Source organism: Monoraphidium neglectum (assembly GCF_000611645.1).
Source record: "Monoraphidium neglectum strain SAG 48.87 unplaced genomic scaffold scaffold02386, whole genome shotgun sequence".
NCBI lineage: Eukaryota > Viridiplantae > Chlorophyta > Chlorophyceae > Sphaeropleales > Selenastraceae > Monoraphidium > Monoraphidium neglectum.
In genome coordinates this window covers 1-9,391 of record NW_014011242.1, presented here as the reverse complement: position 1 = coordinate 9,391, position 9,391 = coordinate 1, and the positions used below count along the sequence as shown (strand labels likewise).

The window sequence follows — 9,391 nt, the reverse complement described above, 5'->3', positions numbered from 1 at the left end:
CCTCCGACCCGCCCCAAACCACCAGGTCTGGTCCCTGCTGCCGACAGAGGATCTCCTGCGCGACGCAGCCGCCAACACGGTGCCCGCCACCGCCGCCGCCAAGAGCCCCGCGGCGCTCGCGGCGCAGGAGGAGGGGCTGGACCCGCAGCTGCTCTATGACTACCGCTGCAGGGTGCTGCACATGGTCAAGGAGCACTATGGTGTGTGTGCGTGTGTGTGTGGGTGTGTGTGTGTGTGTCTCTGTATGTGTATGTATGTGTATGAGGGGGGGTGAGAGTGTGGATTATACTGCAAAGTGATGAACGCGTTGAGCCCGTGTTTGTTGATGCGCATGTGTGCGTGTCATTATGTGTGTGTGTGTGTGCGTGCGCGCGTGCGTGCGCGCGCGCGTGTGTGTGTGTGTGTGTGGGTGTGTGTTTGTGTGTGTGCGCGAATGCGAGTGCGCGAGTACGTGCGTGATTTGGTGTGTTGGTCTGGTCCACAGCTAGCGCGTGGTTGGCAGCAGGGTCAAGCTCGACCTGGGTGTTGTAGGTGGCTGCTGGCCTGCTGGCGGCGCCGGCCCCTTGCACGCCCCCTCCCCCACATGCGTCGCTCAACGGCGCGGCGGGGTTTGTGTGTGTGTGTGTGTGTGTGTGTGTGTGTGTGTGCGCGCGATTGTGAGCGCGCAAGCATGTGCGTGATTTTGTGTGTTGGTCTGGTCCAAAGCTGGCGCGTGGTTGGCAGCTGGGTCAAGCTTGATTTGCGTGTTGTCGGTGGCTGCCGGCCTGCTGGCGTCGCCGCCCGCTTGTACGTCCCCTCCCCGCATGCGTCGTCCAACGGCGCGGCGGGGCGGCTCGCCACCACGCCCGGCCCGGAGCACGCCCCTCCGTCCCCCTCGGCCCCCAGCCGTCGCGCTTTCTCCCCCCTTGCGTCAACTGTTGGCTGATGCGGCCGCCCTTGTTCATCGCTCCTCCTGGCCCCCGCGCGCAGCCGAGGTGTATGATCAGCACCTGCTCAGCACCCTGCAGATGCGCACGCTGCAGTCCGTGGCGGACGCGGCGCTGGACGAGGCCGGCGCCGGACTGCTGGACTGGCAGCTGCTGGAGCCGAGCTGCAGGCCACGCGGGCTGCCGAAGCTGCTGCGCCTCTGCGGGGTGCGCGCTGCTTCAGGGCGGTTCGGCGGGCCAGCACGCCTGTTTGGTTTTCATCTGCGTGCAGTGTCCCGTGCAATCGCTCGCCCGCCCTGCAGTGCACACCGAAGTGGTGCCAGCACAGAGACCCACGCTATCCCCACACATCCCGCAGCCCCCAGCTCGCCCGACGGAACAATGGTCGCCCCTCATCCCTGCAAGCTGCCGTCCACCCCCCCTCCCCACACACACTCCTCACGCGCGTCGCCGACACGGCTGCGGCCCCCGCTCGCCATTCCCCTGCTTCCCCCGCCAGGTGGACCGCGTGTCTGCGACGCTGGTGCAGGCGGCCGCGTACCGGCAGGCCCTCAGTGACCTGCACCTGCTGGTTGGGTTCATCCGCGGCCACAGGCACGCCCAACGGGTCCTGCAAGAGCACATCCTGGTGCGCTACGGGTCGCATGCGATCTTTCTTTTCGGGTTTCTTATTCAAATGTCCTTGAAACTCGGCCGACAAGCTGTTTTCTCCAATTTTTTTGGCGCGTCTGCTTTGGATGCCGAAGTCATTTCAAGTGGACGTGACGTGCGCGTGACTCAACATCTCCTGGCCTTGCCTCGGTGGTCGGGTCCATTCTTAAGGGGGGTGTGCCTCCCGATTTAGCCCCAACTCAACCCTCTTCCTCAAATCAACCGCGCATCCTTTGTTGATGCTCTGTGTCGCGCAGAACGACACGTTCGACCTGCCAGAGACTTTTGCAAAGGACCAGCTCGGGACCGTCTCGATATCCATCCAGCGCGCCGCCACCCCCGACGGCGGCGGCCGCGCCGCCGGCCGCGGCGCCGCCGAGGCGCGCCGCGTGCTCGCCGAGAGCCAGGCCGCGGCGGCGGGCGCGCTGGCGCTGGTGGAGGGCATCGCGCGCTCGCACCCCTCGCTGCCCGCGTGGCTGCGCAGCAAGCAGGCGGCGCTGGAGATCCTCACGGAGCAGCACGCCTTCCTGGCACAGCTGGCGGAGGCCGGTGCGCCTGCGCGGCGCACGGGCCGCGTGCGGGGCGCTCGGGGGCGCGGTCGCGCTCGCACTTCTTGGCGGCCGGCGTGTCGTGTTGTGCCGCGCCGCTTGCTCTGTGGGCCGGTTGCATGTATCTACACGGTCTCGATGCAATTCCCTGCAAGGGCTACACCACACCCTCAGCGTCGCACGCACCACACCCTCGACCCCCCAGGCCTCGTCCAGCCAAGGGAGGTCCTCCTGCTCGAAGATCTGATGACAGCCCAGTTCGAGTCCCTCCTGCGCTCCAACACCGGCGTGCACGCGGCTGTTCAGTACAGCCGCAGCCGCCCGCCGCTCAACGTGCTGCCGCTGTTCGATTCGCTGAGCGACGCGGAGGCGGCGCGGCTCATGGAACATGAGGGGTCGAGGGTGAGCTGTTGTGTACTTGCGAACCCCCGCTGAAAAGCGCGCGTGGACGTGTGTGTGCTGCTTTTTCGATGATGTTTTGTCGATGATGTTTTGTTAGCCTCACGGTGGATCGGACGTGATCTGAGGCCCAGGCTGGCTTCTGTGGGACGCCGCTGCACGTGCGTTCTTGCTGGCGGGCTTGAGACCGTAGCTCGTTGCTGTGTGTATCTCCTGCCAATCACATTCACACGCGTCCTCGCGCTCGACTCCCACCCAAATTGTCACCCTTCGCTCAACCATGTGCCACCCTTGACCATCCCGGCCCGTCCCTTTCGCTGGCCGCCCGCCTCTTGAACCTCCTGCACAGTCATGGGGCCACAAGCACGGCCCCTGGGACCTGCGGTGGAGGGTGTACTACCCGGGGGAGACGATTGCCCAGATCTTGACCCCCATTGAACACGTCATCATCATTAGTAAGGGCAGCGTGAAGATGCTGTTCCCGGTGACGGGCGGCCCGCACGGCCGCTCAGAGGAGCACACAGTTGTCGCGTCTGTTGGTGAGTCATGCAGTGATGACTCTTTGGAATTGAGGCCCTTGTGCGTGTTTTCAGTCCTTGGCACGGACACGTGCATATGTGTACACGTGTGCAAGCATGCTGTTGTGTGTGTCTCTACATCCACCAGCCTGCGTTGCGTCGAGAGACATAAGGGGGGGGGGCTAGAGGTCGTTGCGCCCGCCCTCAACAACCACCGCCAGCCAAGCTTGCGAGGCCGCCCTCTCTCTTCGCCCCCGCGCGCCGCGCGTCCCCAACGCGCGCCCCGCTCCCACCCCGCCCCGCCCCGCCCCGCCCGCAGGCGACGCCCTCGGCGTGTGCGAGCTGATGCTTTCTCTGCCGCGCATGGGCAGCCTCACGGCTGACAGCATGGTGCAGGCGCTGCTCGTGCCCGCGGCGCGCTTCCAGGAGCTGGCAGCGGCGTACCCCGACGTGAAGAGGCGTGCGTGGCAGGCGACTGCGGCGCAGCTGGCGGCGCAGCACCACCACATCCTAGGGGTGCACAAACAGCTCGCGCCGCTCAATATGTTCTTCAGGTGGAGCTGCCTGGCTGTGTGCATGCATGCAGTGTGGTGCGGTGTGCAGGCGCATGCATGCATGTGCATGTGTGCATGTGCATGTGCACGTGCATGCTTAGGGGCGCATGTGCGCATGGGTGACTGGGTCCATGCGCACGGGGGCATGCGCATGCACACGCAGGTGTTTGTGTCTGAGTGTGAACATGGATTCGGACAGGTCAGGCGTCCGGCGTGTGTTGGTGCGTTGGCAAGCATGGCGCCCCCTCTCATTGTGTTGAGTTGAATGGCATCGCTCACTCCCCCGCGCGGCCTCGACCCTTGCCCCCTTGCGCCGCCCCCTCACCACCTCGCCCCATCCCCTAAAGGGCCTGCGACGTCGAGCCCCTCAAGGAGGGTCAGCTGCTGGACGTCCCCCACACGGGCCTCCTGCTGACCGGGCAGGTCGAGTCCCTCGCGCCCGCCGCCCCCCCAGCTTCCTCGCCCCCGGGCTCTTCCAGCGGCGCCGCAGCGGCGGCGGCCGCGGCCGCGGCCGCCAGCCACGTGCTTTGGGCGCCCGCTGAGCTGCCGCCGGGCGGTTACAAGAGCCTGAAGGAGTCGATGGTGCTGCAGGTGCCCAAGGGGCCAGAGCTGCCCACGCACCTGGAGACGACGACGTATCAGGCGCAGGTGTTGAGCAAGGGGTCCATCCCCCTCATGACCGCGTCCATGCCCCCGTCGCGCGCAGCGAGCGGCGGCAGCCTGCAGTCTCAGGGCTCAGGGGCCGTCGCGGGCGGGGACGACCTCGCGCGGCGCAGCGCGGGGGCGAAGGCGACGCCGGTGAAGACGCTGCTGGGGAGAATTTCGCGGCAGCGCGGCAGCACGGGCGGCGACGCGCCGGCGGAGGCCTCGCTGCTGCAGCGCGCGCTGCAGAGCATGCGCGCCGGGGGCGCCGCCCCCGCGCCGGGCGTGCCGCAGCTGCACACGGTGAATGAAAGCGGGGGCGCCCACGCCGCCGCCGCCACGGCGGCTGCGCCGAACGGCGCCGCGGCGGCGGGCGGCGACGTGGGCGCGCCGGCGCGCGCGTCCGGGCCGGCGGCTGTCGCGCTGCGCGCGATGGGCTCGCTGCATGACAGCTCCGTGCGGCGCGGCAGCGGCGCTGCTCTGCGGCGCAACAGTGGAGGGAGCGCGTCGTTCCGGCACAGCGGCCTGGCATGACCGGGAAGCTGCTGCCCGCACTTGAACAAAGAACACAAGGGGCGCTGTTGCGTTGCAGGGCGCCCCGTGGATGCCTGTTGTCAATGTCCCGATTGATCAATCCAGGGTGTTGAGCTTGGGAAGCGAATTTATGGACCGATGGATGAATGCTGGATGCGTGTGAGCTTTCACATGGCGATGGCTTTGCTCCTGTTGATCTGATGGGGCGCCCCTCTCGGCCAGCCCAGCCTGCCACGCTGCGATCGGCAGGCGAGCAGGGCCGGGGCCGCGCCCGGCGCAGCTGGGTGATCAAGCGTGCTGTGACGCCTTGCCAAGAACTGCGCCGCGGCTTGCTTTGTTGCTACTGGCACTCTTGTGCAATGGTTCCGTCTGTAGCGCTCCAGGGCGCTCCTCTGTCGCGTCGTGTTTTGCTTCAGCTGTGGCGCGCGTGCATTTCACTCCTAACAACCTGCACTTGGTGCTCTGTTGAGCCGCTGCCCACTTTCTGTGTGTCGCGCATGATTTTTGAAAATTGCGGCAACTTTTGCGTACGTACAAACTGATTGCTCCGCGCGTGCTGGCCGCAATGGGAATTGGCACAACTTGCACTTGCCTGTCATGATCAAGCTCGGCCCTGCTGACTCCCCTAGCAACACCCCTTGTGTAACTATTCAAGTGTGTTGGGCCGGTTGGTGTTGAGTCAAGCATGCTCTGATGGCAGAGAGGCCGCGGTCCTGGCTGGCAGCCCTGCTGCGGCGGCTCGCTCTTGATTTGGACGCGCCTGCCAGCTGGCGGCGCGCCCGTGTATAGGCGCCCGGAAATGCCTGCTGATACCGCGCTGGCCCGTGCCAGCCCTGGACTATCTGGTCTGTTACCACAGAGTTCAAACCACAAAATTCAAATGTGGTCGCTTTATTTTTGGTATCCCACTTGCACCCATCTGCAAGCTCAGCCTTTCCAGATAGCTGTGTGCACGCCGCTGCTCTCGCCCGCGCACACACACATTCAGCCCTACACAAGCAACACATCTACGAACACCAAAAATTGCCTAATCTCAATCCTAAGAAAGGACGGAGAAGAAAATCCAGCAGCACTGCTGTGTTGTGAGTCCAGATTAGTCAATCCGTACTAGAATAAGCAGCCAGTAGCTGCAGGCGGTCTTTGGGCATGTGATACGTTTAGTTGGGTGCATTCAACCTCCAGCAGGACGGTTGGTGTGAGTGCACGCGTGGGTGCATGGCAATAAAGTAAGGTCAGATAGAGATGGAATTAGACCTGCAAACTGACAGCTGTTGCGGCGGCTGCGCCAATCAAAAAGGCGCCGCCCCACCGGGCGACTGCGCCGGCTTTGCTTCGTTCAAACGGCGCTCGTCGCGCTTTGGTGTGTCTCAAGAGTGTGGCCGGGCTCGAAGATAATGTGATGCTAATTAGGACGAAACTAAAAAAAATATTTTGACACCAGCAACACCACAGCCTGGCCAAGGGCTTCTTGGCAGCGAACTGGGCAGCCAGAAAGAGGCGGACCACGAAAGCTCAATGAGCGGCGCACCTGCCTTCGCCCAGCGTCGAAACAAGGGGCCAGACATCGCCTCCACAGGGTGGGCTCCAGAAAGTGGGGCCCGCTGCGGCTGGCCCTGCATTGCAGCAGGCAGCCGGCAGCGGCGAACCCGTCGAGCCGAGGCGCGGCGTCTTTTTGGTGATCGCCCAGGCAGCGACGGGCACAGGAAGGCAAAAAGAAGACGGCATCATGGCCGCGGGCACGCTGCGATGTGGGGGCACCGGAGCTCTGGAGGCGCGTCGCGCCACGCCGATGCCAATCGCGGCTTGTCAAGAGTCGGCCCGCGCGGCGCCGAGCGGCGGCGGCGAGCTCATCAAGCTCAACCAGGCAGCGCCCGGCCGCACTGTGCAGTCGGCGCGTCTGGGACGCTAGAGGGCAGAAAGGGATCACACGCACATTACCTGGCGGCCCGCTTTCGCCCGGGCTGCCGGGGTCCGCAATCCTGAGCAGCCTCCTGATTGTGCTCTGGGCGTACGGCGCGCCAAAGGCGGGGGCCAGGTAGGGCGTGGCACGGCCCTCCCGCCCCGATTGCAGGTGAGGTCAGTGCGCACCGGTCAACACAGCTCGTGGGCCCGCGGCTTGAGGGTCCGGCTGGCGCCAATGCATGGTGGAGCACGGTGCAGCGCAGCACAGCGCGGCGAGCGGCTCGAGCAGCGAGCGCTGCAGGGGCCCAGGTGCACCCCCGCTGCCGCCCCCCATCGGCGCGCGCCGGCCGGCCAGTGCGGCGGCGCCGCCGTGCGCTACGGGCTCTGCCGCCCGTCACCGCCGCTGCTGCCGCCGCTGCCACCGCCGCTGCCGCTGCCGCCGCCGCTGCCGCTGCCGCTGCCGCCCGCCCGCCCGCCGCCGCCGGCCCCGTTGCTGAACACGCAGTCGGTGAAGGCACTTTCATAGGGCGTCCTCCCCAGGCATCTCTCGCAAGCCTGCGCCATCTCAGGCGGCTTGGCGGGGCTCCAGCAGTGTGCACAGAAGGACGCGGATTCAGTGCCGAGCGTCCCGCGGCACGCGAGGGCGCGCCGCGCGTAGGCGAAGCGCGGTATGGCGAGCGCGGAGCCGCAGTCGCCCGCGCCGGAGGCAGAGGCGCGGGTGGCGGCGAGGCATGAATAATACATGGGCGCCAGCGCGAGCGCGTCCGGGTGCGGGGCGCGTCCGGGCAGCTGCGGGGAAGGTGCGGCGGGGCAGGGACGGGGGCTTGGAAGGTGGGGGGTGAGGCGCGTGACTCCCGGCGTGTGCGGGGGCGACCGCCAGCTGGCGGCTGGTGGCTGGGGAAGGCGCATGGTGCGGGGCGTGGTAGGCAAGTGCGGGCGACTTGGGGGGCAGTGCGCTGACGGCCGTGGGCCGTTTGAGGGGTGCGATTGTAAGGCCGCACACGCACAGTTGGCCGCACCCGGAGGCCCTTGCCCCGTGCTTGGCAGCAGGAAGCGCCTGCGCGCATGCCCGAAGCTCTCCCCTCTTGGCGGCGGCGCGCCGGCTGCACCATAGCAGGAGCCACAGCCGTGCCGGCGGGGCTCGCGATTACGCGTGCCCACTGCGCACCTGTCCGAGCCTCGAGCACGCGAATGCAGATGTAGGTGGCACGGTTTGGAGGCACCCGTAGCACTGCGCAGCCACCTGGTCCAGCCCGGGCTGAGAGCAGCCGCCGCACGCCACCGCCGTGTCAGCGGCGCCCGCGCCCCTCGCGGCCAGGCACGAGAGGCAGCCGCCGCGGTCCCCGACAGACGCGTCGTGGCACGCGCCGCAGCCGGCACGCGCGGCGCCCGGCAGGCTCGTGTTGCGCGCGCACGCGAGGCAGGCGGGCGCGTCGACGGGAGCACCGGTGCGGGAGAAGAAGCACTCGCTGCAGGCAGTCGTGGCGCGCAGCGCGGCGCCGCCGTCGAGCACGCACTGGAAGCAGCGGCCCGCTTTCTCCAAATCAACGCCCGACCCGCCGCTGCCGTTGCTGCTGCTGCTGCTGCTGCTGCTGCTGCTGCTACTGCTGGGGAGCAGGCACGTCGCGCAGCCCGACCCGGCGCCAAAGTCCCCCACGCACGCCGCGCACATGGCGCGGTGGCGGCTATCGGCCAGGCTCGCGCACGCCGCGCACGCCTCGACGGCGCGGGCGGCCGGCCCGTAGCCGCGGGGGCGCGCAAGGCAGGCGAAGCAGTCGGGCGGCAACCTGGCTGCCAGGCAGGCCGAGCAGGTGGCCGCGGTGAAGCCGGGGGGGCACCCGGGTGCGGCCGCTTTGGTCAGGTCCACGAAGCCAGACACCCAGCCCTCGGCGGCAGGGCCTGCGTGGGAGCGGCGCGAGCCGGGGGTTTGACCGTGGGTTGACCAGGAGAGATCCGAACTGTCGGGCCGGCCGCGGCGGCCCTGAGCTTTGACCCAACACCAGGGTGCATGGTTAACAAACTTGGTTTGATGATGCCGTTGCCGACAAACCCCGAGCGCGCCTCTCCGTTTATAGCTTGTGCAAACACAAGCTTGCGCACGCCTGACCCTCCGGCCCTGCTCACGCAGCCACCGCCGCCGGCCCTCCACCCGCCCGGCTGACCAGCCCGGCCGCGCCCCCGGCGCACCTCTCCCGACCGCCTGCGGCGCACTGGGCCCCGCGGCCCTCAGGGTGCACGTCTTCTCGGGCCAGCGGCCCTCGTATGTGCACGAGTTGACTTTCTCATTGAAAGACCCGAAGTAATCCACAGGGTACACCTGCCGCCCCCGCCCCGGCCCCGTCCCCGGCCCCGGCCTGCCCCCGCGCGGCGCCTGCCGCAAGATGTACGCGTCGCACGTGCCCTTCGCGCCGCAGCCGCCGCCTGGCTTGGCGCAGAAGCTCCAGGCGGCGCAGCCGTCGGTGTCGCGGCACGCCTGGCAGCAGGCGGCGGGGTCAGAAGCTTCTGGGGGCGCGGGGTCAAAGGCGGGGCGCATTGAGCCGACCGAGAGTACGAGGATGCTGCCGCTGAGAGACAGCGCCTCGGGGCGGCACGCGGCCGGCGGGGCGGCGGGCGCTGCGCGAGGCGGGGGTTTGGGGAGAGCGAGGGAGTGGAGGGGGGAGGTGAGGAGGGAGGTGCGGGGGTGCAGGAGCAACGGCGTGCACGTGCGTGTATGTGTG

General features: G+C 67.7%; 2 protein-coding genes across 2 annotated transcripts; one reads left to right on the top strand and one right to left on the bottom strand.

The window, feature by feature from the left end:
• Positions 1-1,007: 1,007 nt before the first annotated feature.
• MNEG_10606 (hypothetical protein) lies at positions 1,008-4,772 on the top strand (the record flags this gene model as incomplete). Its single annotated transcript, XM_014040923.1, has 7 exons — positions 1,008-1,133; positions 1,426-1,554; positions 1,835-2,126; positions 2,331-2,527; positions 2,874-3,063; positions 3,362-3,596; positions 3,944-4,772. The coding sequence occupies 7 exons, from the start codon at positions 1,008-1,010 to the stop codon at positions 4,770-4,772; spliced, it is 1,998 nt and encodes a 665-aa protein (XP_013896377.1).
• Positions 4,773-7,049: 2,277 nt separating this feature from the next.
• On the bottom strand, positions 7,050-9,207 carry MNEG_10605 (hypothetical protein; the record flags this gene model as incomplete). Its single annotated transcript, XM_014040922.1, has 3 exons — positions 7,050-7,463; positions 7,843-8,573; positions 8,862-9,207. 3 exons carry the CDS (start codon positions 9,205-9,207, stop codon positions 7,050-7,052), a joined length of 1,491 nt encoding a protein of 496 aa, XP_013896376.1.
• Positions 9,208-9,391: the final 184 nt, after the last annotated feature.